Here is an 18,640-nt window from a genome sequence, read left to right as displayed (position 1 = left end):
AAAATGCTATAAATAAATAAACTATAAAATAGAATGAAAACAACATGAAACACAAGTTGCTGTCATGAATTTGTCTCACTGGGAAGAAGCCGGTTCTTCCTGCTCTTCGTCTCCTGCGGTGTTCCTCAGGGTTCGATCGCGGGTCCCCTCCTCTTCATCAGTCCCCTCGGCCGCGTCGTCAGCAGACTCAGGTGGTGTGAGGTCACACGCTTCTCCTCTTCAGTCACTCACCTGAGAGCCAGGTTTGACCCTCACTTGACCTTTCATGACCTTGTAAAATACCTGCACAAAACCTCCTCCCATCATCTTAAACACATCTCCAAACTCCGCCCACTTTAACCTCGTCAGACGCGGAGCAGCTCGTCCTTCATCTCCTCTGGACCGGACTGCTGGAACTCACTCTGCACCATGGGTCACATGGTCACATGGTCACTGGATCACATGGTCACATGGTCACAGGATCACTGGATCACATGGTCACTGGATCACATGGTCACTGGATCACTGGGTCACATGGTCACTGGATCACTGGATCATATGGTCACTGGGTCACATGGTCACTGGATCACTGGGTCACATGGTCACTGGGTCACATGGTCACTGGGTCACATGGTCACTAAATCACATGGTCACTGGATCACATGGTCACAGGATCACTGGATCACATGGTCACATGATCACTGGATCACTGGGAAAAACATCCAGACACTGCAGTACTATAATACTGCAGAGTTATAAACCTGAAAATGTACAACAAAATATAACATACAATTGTAATTATAACATTTTTAATTAAAAAACAAAAAAAGTCAAGTAAAGGAAATATTTTAGTATCTCAAATAAACTAATTAATAAAGAGAAGTAATACACAAAATTAATGCAAACAATAAAATAAATATTAATGAAAAACATCTGCTTGACTTAAAATGACAAAATAATCTCTCTCTTTTTATATATATATATATATATATATATATATATATATATATATATATTATATAATGCTAATAACACGTTACGTGCATGTGTAACATGTGAAGAAACGACAAACAGAGAAAACAACATTATTATAGTTATGATTCAAACGTTAAAGGGCTGTTCATCCCTGAGCTCAGTCTGCCCCCTGCTGGCGCCCCGAGGAACTGCAGCTCACGTTCACTGACACAAACAGATCAATACGGAAATAATTATAGTATCTATAATCTATTTCAAGTTTCATTTTCCTTTAAAGAAACATACAAAGCAGCAGGAATAAATAATGAACAAAACTACACATGACCTGAAATAATTATTGCTTTCTGCTTTAGTTTTCTGTATTTACTTTATTAGATTCCTTTATTTATTAGTTTTATACAATATTATATTTTATACATATATGTATATATATATATATATATATATATATGTATAAAATATAATAATTTATATATATATATATATATATATATTTACTTTATTAGATTCCTTTATTTATTAGTTTTATACAATGTTATATTTTATACATATATGTATATATATATATATATATATATATATATATATATATATATATATATATATATATATATATATATATATATATATATATATATATATAAATTTACAGACCTTTAAAAGAAGGAGTTTCACATGAAAACATGTTTCCAGCAGTTTAAACTCTCTGGCTGCAGTGAAGCTAAATGTCCAAAAGGAGGCGCCATTGTATTAGAAATGATTCCGTGAGAGTATTTTTATATTAAAGTGTTTCATATTGTACTTAAAACTGTATTCTTGAACCGTTATATTCCCTCACAGCGTGTCACTAATCAAAGTGGAAATGTTGAATATTTTCATGAAAGTAAAAGTCTGTTACATTTATTGATGAACACAGCTGATCAGCTGCTTGTTCTCCACGGCGTGTTTATGAAATAACATTATGAAGAAAAAGCTTATTGTTGAGCTGAAGACTCCAAACTACTGAAACTACTGAAACTACTGAAAGTACTGCAGTACTTTCATCAGAGGCTGCATCATGTGACCTCCTGGTCCTCCTGAACGCAGCGATCAAGACTTCACTCCAGGTGAGTTTTACCTGTAGAGAAAAATTAAATGTTAAAGCTGCATTCTCTCTCCTGACCACCAGGGGGCGACTCCTCTGGTTGTATAGAAGTCTATGCTTCATGTGTTAAAGCTGCATTCTCTCTCCTGACCACCAGGGGGCGACTCCTCTGGTTGTATAGAAGTCTATGCTTCATGTGTTAAAGCTGCATTCTCTCTCCTGACCACCAGGGGGCGACTCCTCTGGTTGTATAGAAGTCTATGCTTCATGTGTTAAAGCTGCATTCTCTCTCCTGACCACCAGGGGGCGACTCCTCTGGTTGTATAGAAGTCTATGCTTCATGTGTTAAAGCTGCATTCTCTCTCCTGACCACCAGGGGGCGACTCCTCTGGTTGTATAGAAGTCTATGCTTCATGTGTTAAGGCTGCATTCTCTCTCCTGACCACCAGGGGGAAATTATATGAACCGTTGAATAAACTGTTGTATAAATCTTGTATTTTACTTTAACTTCTATTTAAATGTTCCTCTCCACAGGTTCAGGTCATAATATTTATAATATTTGGTTGCTTTCTATAAAATAAACGCAGCGTTACTGAACACGTTGCACCAGAGATGCCTTCAGGAGCCCTCGGTCTTCTGAGCGCTGAAGCCGAAAGATCCTCTGCAAACAGGAAACGAAGGAGGAGGAAGAGGAGGAAAGAGAGGGGGAGGAAGAGGAGGAAGAAGAGGAGGAGGAAGAGGAGGAGGTTCAGATGCCTCCAGGCTGCAGTCGGGTCGGTGGACGGCAGCTGATGGGTGAGAGAGAACACGGATCTTTTACAGCAAACCTTTAATCTCCTTTTCTCAGGGTTTCTTCATGTCGCTGTGTTGGTTTGTTGGTTTGTTGGTTTGTTGGTTTGTTGGTTTGTTGGTTTGTTGGTTTGTTGGTTTGTTGGTCTGTTGGTTTGTTGGTTTGTTGGTTTGTTGGTTGATGTGTTTCATTGTTAGACATCCGGGTCCTTTAAGTTCCTAAAACAACAATCTCAAAGTTTAAGGTATTTGAAAACAACTTCTTTCAGAGTTTCATCTGAACTCATGTCTTCAGGTTTTTATATTTCATAACAGGACATGAACACCACATTTAATCTCTTTCAGAATAAATGTTCTGCATGAATTCAGACTGAAGTATTCTTTAAATAAGTCAGATAAATGAAATGTTTCATTTAACTCTGAATCTGTTCTCAGAATATAAAACAAAGAGGAAATTAATTAATAAATAAATTAGTCGGGAGAAATTTAAATAAACCAACATTAAGTAAAAAAGACAAATTAACTCTTAGATTTTACAGGATGTCGTTTGACTCATTTAAATGAATTATGAAATAAATCAACATTTAATCTCCAAGTATTTGATAAATAAATAAAATATAATTTATATATCTTTTTATCTGAGTCTCTCAAACATTAATTTAATAAAATAAAACATAACTAATAACTAAACAATAACTAAATGTTCCTTCTATCCATCATAACTTCACTTTGAGGATAATAATCTACGTCGTTGCTGTTGCAACATAATTAATGTGTTTATCAGCGTTATTTGTTGTTGTGTTTACTAACATGTTTTATTTGATTATTAATGTAACTTTATGGTTCAGTAAAATAAATCCTCATCCGTTATTTATTAAAGTCCTATCGTTTTATTAAAATGTTTATAATGTTTACAGAGAGACAACTGCAGCTGCATTTCATGAAGTAATGAAAGATAAATTAAGTTTAAATTACTTCCAACAAAACAAAGTAAGAACATTAGTTATATTTATTACACACATGTTCTATTTCTTTTAATAAAACTCACAGTTTATGTGTTTTTTCGGCATTGAGGCTGAGATCATAATATGAAGTAATATTAAATATAATTATTAAGTGATAATAATGTAATAACGCTGTTCAATAATAAATATAATATTATTAAGTGATAATAAATGATGAGCTGGTTTTTAGTGATAATACTACTAGTGATAATACTAGTAATACTATTAAGTGATACTATATATAAATATAATAAGTGTTTCAGTGATATTGAACATAATCGCTGTTATAATATAACTATAATAACTGTTATAATATAAATATAATAACTGTTATATTATAAACATAATAACTGTCATGATAAACACAATAACTTTTATATTATAAGCATAATAACTGTCCTAATAAGCATAATAACTGTCCTAATAAGCATAATAACTGTCATAATAAGCATAATAACTGTCATAATAAACACAATAACTGTCCTAATAAGCATAATAACTGTGATAATAAGCATAATAACATCAGCGGGTCTTCAGAGCAGGCCTACGGGGAGGTGAACCAGCTCGGCGGGATGTTCGTGAACGGCCGGCCTCTGCCCGCGCCGGTGCGCATGCGCATCGTGGAGCTCGCGCAGCTCGGCATGCGGCCGTGTGACATCAGCCGCCAGCTGCGCGTGTCGCACGGCTGCGTGTCCAAGATCCTCGCGCGCTACCACGACACGGGCTCCATCCTGCCGGGCGCCATCGGGGGCAGCAAGCCGCGCGTCACCACGCCGGCCGTGGTGGACAGCATCCGGGACTACAAGCAGGGAGACCCCGGCATCTTCGCCTGGGAGATCCGGGACCGGCTGCTGTCCGACGCGGTGTGCGACAAGTACAACGTCCCGTCCGTGAGCTCCATCAGCCGGATACTCCGGCACAAGCTCGCGGCCCTGTCACCAGCGCGGGAGGGCGGCGGGAAAGCGGGCCCGGCGCCGCTGCAGCACGGGCACGGGCACGGCGCGTACCCGTACTCACCCTACACCACCGGGCCAGCCGCCGGGAGCGCGCACGCCGGTCACGTGGGCCTCATGCCCCGCAGCTGGCGCAACATCCTGGGGATCCGATCCTTCATGGAGCCGACAGGTGCAGGGCTGAAAATACACCTTTCCTCTTTCAATGTGGACTATTGACACACCTCACGAGAAGCAGCCACCACATAAACACTGAGACAAAATATGAATTATATCAATAACATAAATACACTAACATGATCACATTAAACATATTGAAATTCTTTCTTTGATCTTTTTACACTAATCTCAATTCCAAATGCTGTAATTTATGATTTAACGTTAGTTTAAAACGAAAGTTATATTTATTTTATGAGTGTTTGCTCAAAAGCTTTTTAATGTTATAATACAACTGAAATTATGTTTTAATAAAAAGAGACATTATTCTCTGAGTTTCGATTTTTTAAAATGTTTTATTTACACCGAAAATATTGTTTTTTAGTGAGTTAGAGAAATATGGATTAATTTATTGTTAATGTAATATTATTCAAACGTATTGAATTAGTCTTAAAAAACAAACCTGTTTCCATCTACAACTATTTATAGAATATTATTAAACCGACAAACAATTAATAAATATTTATCTAACTGACTAAAGGATTTTTTTTGCAATAAATCAAAGTTTTAATTTTTGTATTTGTGAAACTCAGAGAAATATCAAACTGTGAAATAATGACATGAAATATGAATAATGACATGAAATATAAATCAATTCTTTCTTCGATCTTTTGTTGGTGAAATATTATACAAACTTATTGAATTAGTTTTAAAAATATCTGTATTTGGTCATTTCTATCTATCTATCTAAAATATATTATACATAACACAATTTGTTAACTGTTTTTAATGTTTTATATGTTTAACTCTTTATTGCTACATTTGCATTTATTGTTACATTTGTTTTCATGTTCATGTCTGACATGTTTTTATTATTAAACTTATTGTCAAAATTATAAAGACGACAAAAAAAGAAATGGAGAAAGTTTTAATTAATTTACTTTTTTTTAAATTTAAACTAGTCTGAAAAACAACAAAAGAACAACAACAACAACAACAACAACAAGAAGAGTGTTGTGTCTGAGTGGTTGTTGTTTGTTGTGAAGGTCAAACATTCTGCATATTTATTATTGACTATTTATTCCATCAGTGTTTTCTTCAGTAAACAGAAACTTTAATAAATTAATGTGAAGAATGACCTGAATCTTTAGGACTCGTGTCGATGAGACATGAGACCAACATATAAACACACACACACACACACACACACACACACACACACACACACACACACACACATAAATACACGTTCAGTAACAATGTGTGTGTTGCAGCTCTGTGTGGCTCTGATGGACACGCAGCTAGAATGGAGGACTGGACCAGTTTGACCAGTTTGACCAGTTTGACCAGTTGGAGCAGCAGCGTGTTTCCCTCTGGAGGAGAGAAGAGCAGCGAGCAGCAGGTGAACGACATGAACTATGAATGAAACGTCATTATCACCTGTTGGACCGGAAGGAAACAGAACACTTAAAGAGAGATCCATGAATAAGTAGATGAATCATGTATTGTTACATTAAATATATGAATTATGTGGTAGAATGTAGTATTACATTAGTCAATAGTTATTAAAACAGTTTTATATTAAAGGGAAATCAAAGGTAAGATTATTTTTTCTGTTTTTATTTTGCGGCCTCTTTTACGTCCAGAGCGCTGATTGGTTTACTTCCTACTTCCTGTTTCCTACTTCGTGTTTCCTACTTCCTGTTTCCTACTTCCTGTTTCCCGCTGGTTGAGAATGAACTACAAACAGTTTTATTCATCACTCAGCGAATCAAAGCTTAACGTGTAATAACGACATAAAACCAGCCAATCAGAGGCCGTGTTGGTTCTCAGGACGGTTCGTGAGGACCAACATGAGGGCCGCGGACATTTGAGGACGTTTAAAAAAAACAACAACTTTTTGTGCAATTTTTTCAGGATATTTTTCGACAACGAAAATATTTTTCGGGCAATTTTGGAAATTCGGGGTTTGCCAATTTTTTTTTGGAACACAACATTTTTGGGGAGTCGACAATATTTTTAGAAACGAGGATTACTTTTTTTTTAATGTGGACTTCATGGATTTGAGAATGGAATTTTAGGGAAGTGAGTGATTATGGAAAGTGAAATTATCCTAATTTATGAAAAAATATATAGGTAGAAAATCAGGATATTTGTATCACTCGACATATTCAGTTTAGTAAAGTTCCGTAAAGTTTAGTAAAGTTAAGTGAAGTTTAGAAAAGTTTTGTAAAGTTGAATATTAAACATATTTTAATTCCTTCCTCATTCTCTCATGTCTCATAATTCTTTATCATTATTCCCATCAGGCCTCCGGTCTGCCTGGTTACTCGTGTGCGTATTCTCCTCCGCACCAGTACGGCGTCTACGGAGGACCAGCAGCCAACTACATGAACACTGGAGCCCACTGGCAGCCACAGCCTCCCAGTCTGCCTCCCAGTCTGCCTCCCAGTCTGCCTCCCAGTCTGCCTCCCAGTCTGCCTCCCAGTCTGCCTCCCAGTCTGCCTCCCAGTCAGAGTCCTGCAGAGTCATTTAAACCTCCACAAAGAGACGGTGAGGCGTCTCTGTTGATGTCCACCGTTGTATTTCAGTACTTTCATCCTGTATTTTAGGTTTTATTTGTTTAAGTTTATTTTCCTGCTCAACGCTGCGTTTCTCTGCTCGACCACGAACGTTTGTGTTTCTAAGGAGTTTAAAATGATCACAAATTACACAGAAGAGAAGCTGGTTTGGGAAAGAAAAGAAAAGTCTATTTTGGACGTCGCTCGAGCAGAAAATAAGATGTTATGATTCATATCTGCAGTGATTCAACTTTATTACCAATGATTTCCAGCAACAATAGAAAACAATACAAAGCAAATATACAACGATGAGCGTTAGTCCCTTTCATACTTCATGAGAACAAACACATGTTTCTTAACAATTCTACATTGTAGTCATTATTTTTTACTCAAAGTTAAAGTGAATGGATTAAATTTGGTAATTTTTTAACATTATCTTCCACCAAAATTATCTTTTTAATCTAAAAATTATGACTTTCTATGTAATAATTATGACTTCGATCTCATAAATATGACATTCTATCTCAGATTTATTACGTTCTATCTCATAATTATGACTTTCTATGTAATAATTATGACTTTCTATCTCATATTTATGACTTTCTATCTCATATTTATTACTTTCTATCTCATATTTTCTACTTTCTATCTCATAAGACTTACCGTGGGGATATTTTTACAGCTACATCTCCATCTTATGTATTCTTTTATCTTCTGTAATGGGCTTCCATATGTTCTTCACTCAGTCCGTCCGGTCTGATGCTGATGATGTGTTTTCTCTGCAGACGACCAGAAGCCTCAGAGTCTGTACAGACACGACCGCTTGTCTTCAACGTCCTGACGACTCGAACGCCAGAAGATGTTTCACGTGACGGCGAAAGACTCAAAGCCAGGTTTTGTTTCTGAGGAGAGTCAAAGGGATATTTATTTTTTTTGCTGCTGCAGAAGAACTGACTGTTAAAACTCGACTCTGCCTATTTGTTCAATAGGAAGCTAGCAGCCGCTTAGCTTAGCATCAAAAACCAAACTCCACATGGCTTGAACCTGTACCACCGGGTAATTGAGACGTGGAGGTGAGTTTCCTCTCGTCACGCCTCTCAAACAGCAACATGGTTGTTTTGTATACTTTGGTGTTGATTTCCCTTAATGGACCCTCCACTAAGCCCCGCCCCCATGGAGCCCACTGAGTCACTGCTATTTCTTCATGAAAACATAATGAATGAGTGAATAAAGACATAAATGACAAAAGCTTCTCAGTAACACAAACACGACGGGCTCGGCGTGCGGTGGGAGGCGGCTCCACAGATCTCACCTGGACGACCTCCTGACGGCCTTCACCCCCTGAGAGCATCTCTGACGGACGGCAGAGTGATGACAACAAAAAAAACGCTCTCAAAAAAAATTTGCTCCAAAAAAAATTTGCTCTAAAAAAAAAAAACGCTAAAAAAAACACTCAAAAAAAAAATTACAACATTTGCTCTCAAAAAACAAAATTGCTCCCAAAACTAAAATTTGCTAAAAAAAAAAAAAAAAGTCCACCAATAGGAACTCATTCAGCAGCGCAGGCCCCGCCCACTCCGCCCACAGCTCAACATGGAACTTTTTGGATTGAGAGCAAAGGTTTTTTAGACCTTTTTTAAAAGCGTTTCTTTTTTGAGAGCACAGGGTTGTATTTTTTTGAGAACAATTTTTTTGGGAGATTTTTTTTTAAGAGCAAATTTAATTTTTAGAATTTTTTTTTTTTAAAGCGTTTTTTTTAAAGAGTGTTTTCTTTTTGCAATTTCTTTTTTGAGAGCAATTTTTTTTTCGGAGATTTTTTTTTTGAGAGCAAATTTTAATTTGGAGAATTTTTTTTTTGAGACCGTTTTTTTTTCAGCAATTTCTTTTTTGAGAGCAAATTTCAGTTTTGAGAGATTTTTTTCAAGCTTTTTTTTTTGAGAGCGTTTTCTTTCAGAGCGTTTTTTTTTTGAGAGCAGATTTTAGTTTTGAGAGCGAAATATTTGGAGATAATTTACTTCCAAACAAGACATTTGCTGGGGTAAAAAAGACACAAATCTACCTTCATTATGTCCCCGATGCTATCTCGACTATTTGTCTTTCTTCCACGTTGACGCCCTGCTGACGCGACACATTCACAACAACACACCTTTGTGTTGTCGTGAATGTTTAGTTTGTTGGCGGGTGACTGTGAGTAGAGTTTGCTGCAGATCTGGTCGACATTAAGGGAGAAAGATGGATAATAACTCTGAAACACATCGGTGGTACCAGGAGAGCTGCATGGCATCGCTGCCAATTTATCTTAGTGGTCAACTGTGGAACTGCAGCAAAAAACAAAGGCGTTACTCCCTGGTGGTCAGGAGAGAGAATGCAGCTTTAACACATGAAGCATAGACTTCTATACAGCCAGAGGAGTCGCCCCCTGGTGGTCAGGAGAGAGAATGCAGCTTTAACACATGAAGCATGGACTTCTATACAACCAGAGGAGTCGCCCCCTCTCAGGCTTCAGGAGGTGATGGTACCTGAAGGCATCACAATGCTGCTCGTTAGAGACTTTCAGCACACGGTTCCTCACCCTGTTTACTGTCAGTGCGTCTGTTTTAAACTTTAATCCCAGACTTTCATTTCGTGCCATTAATGAAAACCTTTCTATTTTTAGGTCTCTGCTCGAAAATGTCATATCCAAACTAATAAAGTTATATCTCTGCAACCACTAGGGCTATTTGAATCATTTTGGTGTTTGAATAAAAGAGTAAAATGTGAGTGTTCAGGTGTGTAAATATCAGTCTACATGTTACTGGTTATGAGTGAATGAAGAAGTGAATCATACACTTTTCATAGCAATATCAGCCGTAGAGGTTTTAAACATAAAGACTTGAAACTTTCTCCTCCTGCGCAGAGTTTTCCTTCTTTTAAAGGAGCGCTGGAGCGTGCCCGGCCTCCGCCGCGCTTCGCTTCCCAGCCGGCATGCCGCGACGAGTCGGGACGAAGCGCAGAAGAAGAAGACAGGAAGCAACGAACGACACTCAGTCCTGTTGTTCACGGCCGCCGAGGAGCTTTGTGGCGGCTGTTTTTATTTAGAAGTATCAGTTAAAAGTCGTGAGTTTTAGTTTTACATCAGTGGTTATAACACAAGAGGAAGGTTAAAGTGTTACATTTAATGTTTGACATTCTCATTCATTTCATTGCTGCATCCAATAAAATGAATAAAGTTGCGTTCATCTTGTTTGGGGCTTTGGAATCAGGCGTAAGCTGATTGTCTGAACGCCACAATGAATCCACAGCTCATCTCGTCACTTCCTGTGTGCAGGTTCTGTTGTTGGAGTCGATGAAAACGTCACAAACTCAAAAGTTTCCTCTCAGACTTTGAAAGAACACGAACCGGTTTGTGTTCACACCAAAGTGAGAGTCGAGGTGACGGCTGCAGGAGACGACTCCTCTCCTCAGAGCTTCTGACGCTTTAAAAGCTCCCGGCGGAGGAAGACGGGGTCACTGAGCAGCTGATCGCTGTTTTCTGAAAGAGAAGAAGAAGAAAAAACTGAGGCGGACGTTTGTCAGGAGTGAAGAGGAGGAGTACAGATGAAGAGGAATAATAGCACAGGACATGGTGGATGCAGATGACTGACGCTCAGGTATTCACACTCAGTGGCTGAGCATTCAAGACTCCAGCAACCCGCCTGACATGAATGTGTTGAAGGCAGCAGAACTCAGGAGATCCTCTGGTTGTATAGAAGTATATGGGTTAAAGCTGTATTCTTTCTCCTGACCACCAGGGAGCGACTCATCTGGTTGTATAGAAGTCTATGCTTCATGTGTTAAAGCTGCATTCTCTCTCCTGACCACCAGGGGGCGACTCCTCTGGTTGTATAGAAGTCTATGCTTCATGTGTTAAAGCTGCATTCTTTCTCCTGACCACCAGGGGGCGACTCCTCTGGTTGTATAGAAGTCTATGCTTCATGTGTTAAAGCTGCATTCTCTCTCCTGACCACCAGTGGGCGACTCTTCATGTGTACAATGTTTACTGGGGGAATTAATCAAGAGAGAAATAGAATCATTTTCTGATAGACTTCTATACAACCAGAGGAGTCGACCCTGGTGGTCATTGTAGAGAATGCAGCTTTATTCCTGCCATATGCCTGTTTTTTCTTGACTTCTCCGTGTATGGAAGTTCTCTGTGACGTACTGAAGGCCTCTTGCTGGTCTCTCGGTGGTCTGTTTTGAGGTCTCCCCTCCGCGTGACCTCTGCTTGTGCCCCGTGACCTCTCCGTGACTTCCCAGGGGTCACCAGGGGAAGGAAACAGACGCCTTCCTCACGAGGCTCTTCATGTCTTTAGTCCCTCGGCTCCCGTTTAACTTCGGCTGCTTGTTTTCGGAAGCTTTTCTGTTACTTTGAGTGAAAACTGGCGTCTGATACAAGACGAACATTTCCTCCATTTTTATGAATATGAAGTAAAAATGTTTCTGATGATGTCGACACCTTTCACCCACAAGATATGTCATTTTTCTAATAGAAAGTATATATTTGTGTTAATTGTGAGCTAGATTATTGAAGCCTTCTGAGTTTTTATCTGTCGCCAACACATGAAGCATAGACTTCTATACAACCAGAGGAGTCGCCCCCTGGTGGTCAGGAGAGAGAATGCAGCTTTAACACATGAAGCATAGACTTCTATACAACCAGAGGAGTCGCCCCCTGGTGGTCAGGAGAGATAATGCAGCTTTAACACATGAAGCATAGACTTCTATACAACCAGAGGAGTCGCCCCCTGGTGGTCAGGAGAGAGAATGCAGCTTTAACACATGAAGCATAGACTTCTATACAACCAGAGGAGTCGCCCCCTGGTGGTCAGGAGAGAGAATGCAGCTTTAACACATGAAGCATAGACTTCTATACAACCAGAGGAGTCGCCCCCTGGTGGTCAGGAGAGAGAATGCAGCTTTAACACATGAAGCATAGACTTCTATACAACCACAGGAGTCGCCCCCTGGTGGTCAGGAGAGAGAATGCAGCTTTAACACATGAAGCATCGACTTCTATACAACCAGAGGATCACATTTACTATTCTTTTTGCACGTGTTTCCTGGTATTGTTCTGTACATGGGCCACATTTAAAAAAGTTTGGCCATCGTCGGCTCTAACATGAGCTGTGCTGGTTTATCTCTGGAGACAGAACCAGTAAAAGGACATTACCTTCAGTTATTAGAGTGAGAACATCAAGAGTCATCAGTGAATGTTAAACGCGTAAAAGCTGCCAATATGCAGACGACACCGCGTTGTGCGTTTAAGACAATTCATTTATTCTTCAACATTAAACTTTTACCCGAGACAGATCCGTGTGCAGATCCGTTTCTTCGGTTGTCAAAAACATTGTGGTCGTTGTGTAATGGAGGAATGAGGGACGGACCACCCACCCTGCCGGCGCTGAAACGGGATCCGCGGAGGGTAGTTAAACTGTTTCCACAGGTCACTCGTGACCCACTTGTTAAAGTTTTAAAGCAGGAGGACGACAGTGTGTGTGTTGAAACCGTGGCAGCTTGATGAAGACGTGTGCTGTCCAGGAGAGAGAAACTTCTTCTTCTTCCACTTCCAGCCCGTTTGGCCGGACTCTCAGATAGCATGAGGGTCATAAATCTGCTCCGAGATGAGTTACTGCAGCTCGGGGACGCCCAGGTGTTTTGGTTCGGGGTGGTATGTTGTAAAACAGCCAAGAAAATCACGACATTGCTCATGGAAAATATCCAACCGCGCAAAGAAATAATCCCACAGAGGATTTTCTGGCATTTCATCGCCACGAGACATGAGAGCGAAGAAAACAATGTTTGTGTTGCACCCAAATTCAGATTTGACGACATCCGAGTGATTCACATGTGATGTTTTCTGTGGATTTCTAAATAAACATGGATTTCAGTCAAAAACTAAACGTGGCTTGAATTTAAACAGTGAAAAGGAGATTTGTTGCAGCGTTAAAATAGTAACACTGTCACTAACGTCGGGTATATTTCACCCGATATAATGTACCTGATAAAATATACTTCTCATCAAAATATATTAAAATACAACAATACAAGGCAAGTTGAAGTACTCTTCCTTTATTTGACTGTGTAGAACTTCTCATAAAACAATACACAGGTTTCATTAGGGGACCCTGAAAAAAGACCAAAAATCAGATGAAAAATTAGGGAATTACAAGGAAGCCCATTTCCGCCACACACACACACACACACACAAACACACACACACACACACACGCACGCACGCACGCACGCACACACAAACACACACACACAAAATTAGGACCAAAAAATAAATAAAAAAATTCTGACCAAAAAAAAAATTCTGACCAAAAATATATAAATTTGGACCAAAAAAAAAAAGTCAATACATTTTTTTATCATCCTAATTTCCTTCTTTTTTTTTGGTCTTAATTTTTTTTTTTTTTTTGGTCCAAATTTTTTTTTTGGTAGTGTGGCGGAAATGGGCTTCCATAGGAATCATCAATAAAACATCAATAAAACTATAAATAAAGATGCTATGAACTGTTCTTCGGTCCACATGTTCCTGGGACATGTGAGTCTTTTCCTGTGAAGGAAAAGACTCCTTCAATGTTAAAACACATTCAAATGTTTTCACCCTCTACCACTGAAAAATCCCCTAAACATGTGAAGGTTGAAAAGAACAAGAGATATGAGCAGAGAGACACGCCCACTTTTAATAAGATGCGCCTACGTTCAATAAGACACGCATGTCTTTAAAAAGACACGGCGTGAGGCGTCACACGACCCGTTGTGAGTATATTTGATGGATTTACAACTGTTGTGTCTTTTCGGGGGGTAACATCCACACGCGTGCGTCAGCAGCTTCCACCAGATGGAGAAAGCTGTTAAAACAAGATGGCTGCCAAACTTATTGCATCGGTGGTTGTGGTGCTCTGGGTTCGCTGGGTCCAGGTCCAGAGGTGAGGGGGGTCAGAACCAGACGGTGACGTATCTGAAGGGTTGGAACTCGTCGGCCTCGTGTTTGGTCTGCGGTCGTCACGGCGGTCGAGCTTTGACGTCAGATTCAAGATCAAAGACGACCAATCGCTGAGCTGCTTCTCATAAACGCAACGTGCAGAAATTATAATAATAATAAAAATAATAACACATGTGGGTGGAGCTGACTTCATGACGTCATGGGGCTCTTCCTCTCTGATGTTTTGGCTTTAGAAAGAGTGACGTCTGAGTGTCTCAGAGGCAGAAAAACTCTAAACGTGTGAGAGACCTTCAGTCAAATCAGAGGTCAGATTTCTGTACGTATATAAAAATTTAAGGATAAAATTATAAAAAATTCACACTTTGTAATGTCAAAGTTATGTGTCGACACCTCAGAGACAATGTGAAGTCAATTAGATCGTTTTTGTTTGGATCTAAATTGTCTCCTGAATTAGACGCTTTCACAAAGCACTGTGAGGAAAAGAGAGGAAACAGAGTATTTATACACACAGTATTTAAAGTACTCAATGTGAAATGTATATTAAAGGCTGTGTAAACTCACAGGAGGATGAAACTGTAAATAGCACCATAGATTTCTGGTTTTCTTCTTTGTAGAGTCACACAGAAGATAATTACCTGCAGAGCGCTGACTCCTAGTGGCCGAACACGCAATTACACGTAAATAAGAGACATCTCTTATTGAAGAGCAACAAAGACTTAAAGTACTTTGTACCTCTACTCCACTACATCTCAGAGACAAGTATTGTCCTTTTTACTTCACTACATTTAATAGACGGACAAGTTTCTTCTCTTTTGGATATTGTTCATAATTGTAGTGTATTTTTATTTATAATGTTGAAGTTTGGACCAAACAAATATTGTGAAAGTGTCACTTTGGGCTTTGGCTGAATATGGAAAAAGACAAATGTAAGAATGTAAAAAAATATTGTCAGATTAATGACATTTTAGAGTCAAAGGATTTTACAGAGGGAGTTTCTTTCAACATTTTCTGTGTTGGTGTCTGTTTTTAAACCACCACTGGGGGGCGCCATTCTTTCACTCATTCATTTCTATGAATAGTGGCTTTAATCTAAAAGTGTTTCTGTCATTGAAAAAAACTCTTTAACTCCCAATTGTAGCCAGACATGATGTGTTTTCATAAGATGTTTATTTGATATATGGTTGCTATAATTATAGAAACGCTGCGGTTTTGAGTGGTATTTAAGAACACAGGTCCATTGGGTCCATTGGGTCCATTGGGTCCAACGGGTCCAACGGGTCCATTGGGTCCAACGGGTCCATTGGGTCCATTGGGTCCAACGGGTCCAACGGGTCCAACGGGTCCATTGGGTCCAATGGGAAATGATGGCTGACCCTCAGTGAGGATAAAGAAGGTGAAGAATCGATGATGAATACGAGCAGTAGAAACAATTCTGGGTTTGTACTCGACCAGAACCAGACCACCGCGCAGTCCAGTCAGCAACACAAACATCTTCCATTTCATTACAACACTAACATCTTCCCCTCAGACACATGGAGACGCCTCCACTCTGTGTTTTCATTGGCCGCATCACGTCCCTCTGGATCTATTTAATGTGTTGACTCAAAAAGCCTGCAAATGCAGCAACTGAGTGAAATGTTCCGAACATAAAACTGGACGACCGAACCGACTCGTTCGTCTTCTTGGTGGAGACTCTGAGGAGGGTTTTATGATTATTATCCCAGCCGGACGTGACATCAGCCTGTTCTGACACTCGGTTAGTGACGAGAAGGAAAACGAGCCAAGAAGAGATTTGGATGTGACAAGTGTGTCATAAATGGCTTTTTATGTGGGTTTTTTGTAATTTATTGGGGGGATTTTTGCATTTATATAAATATATATATATATATATATATATATATATATATATATATATATATATATGTATATATATATATATATACATATATATATATATATATATATATATATATATATATATATATATATATATATATATATATTAGAATTCCCACACGGCTTCATCTCTTGATTCTGTTTGTATGAGATTTCCGACCAACTAACTGCCAGAAAATATAAAAAAAAGAAAATGATATCCACCCCTCAGGGGAACGGAGACCTGGAGAGTCCAAAATGGAGAAAGCTATGAGCTAACTATCAGTGTTGCACCACCAACTTGTATCTAACCCTCTGTCAGAGTATGAACTGCTCTTCAAAAGAAACATTGGATTGCAGATTATATAAAGATTATTAATATTTAACGTGTGGCATGTCTAATTTTGCACCGACTTTGTTGCTGCACGCCATCGGATCTCCAGCAAAACATCCACCAAGTGTGATGTGGATCTGATAAAAGATTCACCAGATATACGAAGAACACGCAGACACACACAGAGAGTTGAAGCTGCGTCACAGCGCCATCTATTCGCCAAATGGCACCATATTTACCATGGTCATGCAAACATCATGTCTAAACATGTCCACCAAATGTGGGAGCAATAGCACCAAGCGTTTTAGATTAATACGCTGTCAACCACGTGTTATGAAACCATTTTAATCTGCACAGAAAACACGCGGTTCAGTTGCGCCAGAACGTTGTATTGAAGGCGAGGCGGCGGCTCAGTTGACGTCAACCTGAATTATATTTAGTTTTTTTTCTGGTTTTGCACATATGGTCACGGCGGCTTAGTGTGGCGAACTGAGCTTTGCAGAAGCTTTACTCTCTAAGATGACTCGCAGGCGTTCCAACATTAAGACTCCATTTTGGAAGTCTGACACAGCAGCTGGTCGCCGTAACGAGCCGCCTCACCCCGCGAGCACTTCTCAGGGTTTTCCGACTTAAAGGGATTTCTCTCCCAGATTCCCATTTGGAAGGAGGCAGACAGCAGCATCGTGCTGCTGAATGCAGAATGAGACCGAGGGAGTGATCTGTTTTCCTTCAAATGATTCCTTATCTCCTTTCCTTGGGGCTATTTGTGTTAACTTTAAGATGTCCTTGAGGAGGAAACCTGCAGGTATTCTATCAGCTGTTTACACCGAGTGTAGAGTTTGCAGGTCCTTTTAGGTAACATGTAATGTTTAGAAAGGTTCTGCGTTTAAATTGTTACGTAAGTGAAAGTACATGCCAGTATTATTAATATTAGTAGAAACATGTTTCCTGCTACTGTTAAGCTATTACTTATTATCTGTTTTTGATTAATATTACTCATGGATTAAATTGGATGTAAACAATAAAAATGTACATAAGAGATTTATTGAGGCTTCAAATTTAGAGGCAAAAAAACTACATTTTAATTAAACTCTAATCCTGTTTTTCTGTAGGACTTGCAGGCATCCTGTAAATACAAGTCATATTTTCTTCATTGAATTACTGACCCCAAATATACAGATACAATGAAATGAGAATTTGTGAAGCCTTGATTTTAAATAAAGTTTTCAAAAAGAAGAAACAGCATTTAAAAAACTCTTAATCTTCACTCATTCGGAGAAATATACATGAGAATAAATGATGTGGTCTCTTGTTATACTGGTGTGTAATTACAGGATTATTTGGGATTTTCTCGGTGCAGTGAAACTGTGTTATTGTGTGCCGGCCAGCAGGTGGCGCCACTCGTCTGCCTGTTGCTCCTTTAAGAACGAAGCTCTTCAATAACTGTTGAATATGTTATTAAAACTCTACTGTTTGATTTCATCTGAACGTGTATATTTTTATTATTATAAGAGCCCCTTACTCTCTCCGAAAAGATGTTTTGAACAATTTAAGAAAGACGGAAATAAACAAAAAAAAAGCCCCCAAAAAGTAAAGAGGCAAAAAAAAAAAAAAGTTTAAAGTACAAAATAGTAATTATTGAATGGTTAATGTAATACATTGCTTTATATTCATGAAGTGTGTGAATATGAACAGTATTTATAGCAGGAAGGAGGTCCAAAACAATAACAACCACAACAATAATAATAATAATAATAATAAAAACTTTATTATTCAGCACGACTATAAACAATGCTTTACATGGTTCACCGAGATGAAAAAGATTCAGCGGCCAACAAAGCAAATGAAACCTAAAATAACACATAAATAAAATGTAATAAATGATCTACCAATAACATCAAATAAAATGCTTCGAAATTTGCAACTCAGCAGTGTTAGCTAGCTTGCTGTTTGTTAGCTA

At 38.8% G+C, this 18,640-nt stretch overlaps 1 protein-coding gene across 1 annotated transcript; it reads left to right on the top strand.

Moving 5' to 3' along the window:
- The first annotated feature begins 2,790 nt into the window (after positions 1-2,790).
- On the top strand, positions 2,791-8,342 carry pax1b (paired box 1b). The gene is made up of 5 exons (XM_068598706.1): positions 2,791-2,833; positions 4,369-4,956; positions 6,215-6,342; positions 7,250-7,493; positions 8,287-8,342. The coding sequence occupies exons 1-5, from the start codon at positions 2,791-2,793 to the stop codon at positions 8,340-8,342; spliced, it is 1,059 nt and encodes a 352-aa protein (XP_068454807.1).
- The last annotated feature ends 10,298 nt before the right edge of the window (positions 8,343-18,640 follow it).

This window comes from Clinocottus analis, unplaced genomic scaffold (assembly GCF_023055335.1).
Source record: "Clinocottus analis isolate CAN_PGR_092001 unplaced genomic scaffold, fCliAna1.0.p SCAF_40, whole genome shotgun sequence".
Taxonomy (NCBI): Eukaryota; Metazoa; Chordata; class Actinopteri; order Perciformes; family Cottidae; genus Clinocottus; species Clinocottus analis.
This window is presented reverse-complemented; position numbering and strand designations above follow the sequence as displayed.

Bases quoted from the DNA above. Each gene is read 5' to 3' on its own strand.
- pax1b (XM_068598706.1), top strand. From the start codon at position 2,791: ATGCCTCCAGGCTGCAGTCGGGTCGGTGGACGGCAGCTGATGG. The intron at 2,834-4,368 runs GTGAGAGAGAAC...GCGGGTCTTCAG, and splicing joins CGGTGGACGGCAGCTGATGG to AGCAGGCCTACGGGGAGGTG. The intron at 7,494-8,286 runs GTGAGGCGTCTC...TTTTCTCTGCAG, and splicing joins TAAACCTCCACAAAGAGACG to ACGACCAGAAGCCTCAGAGT.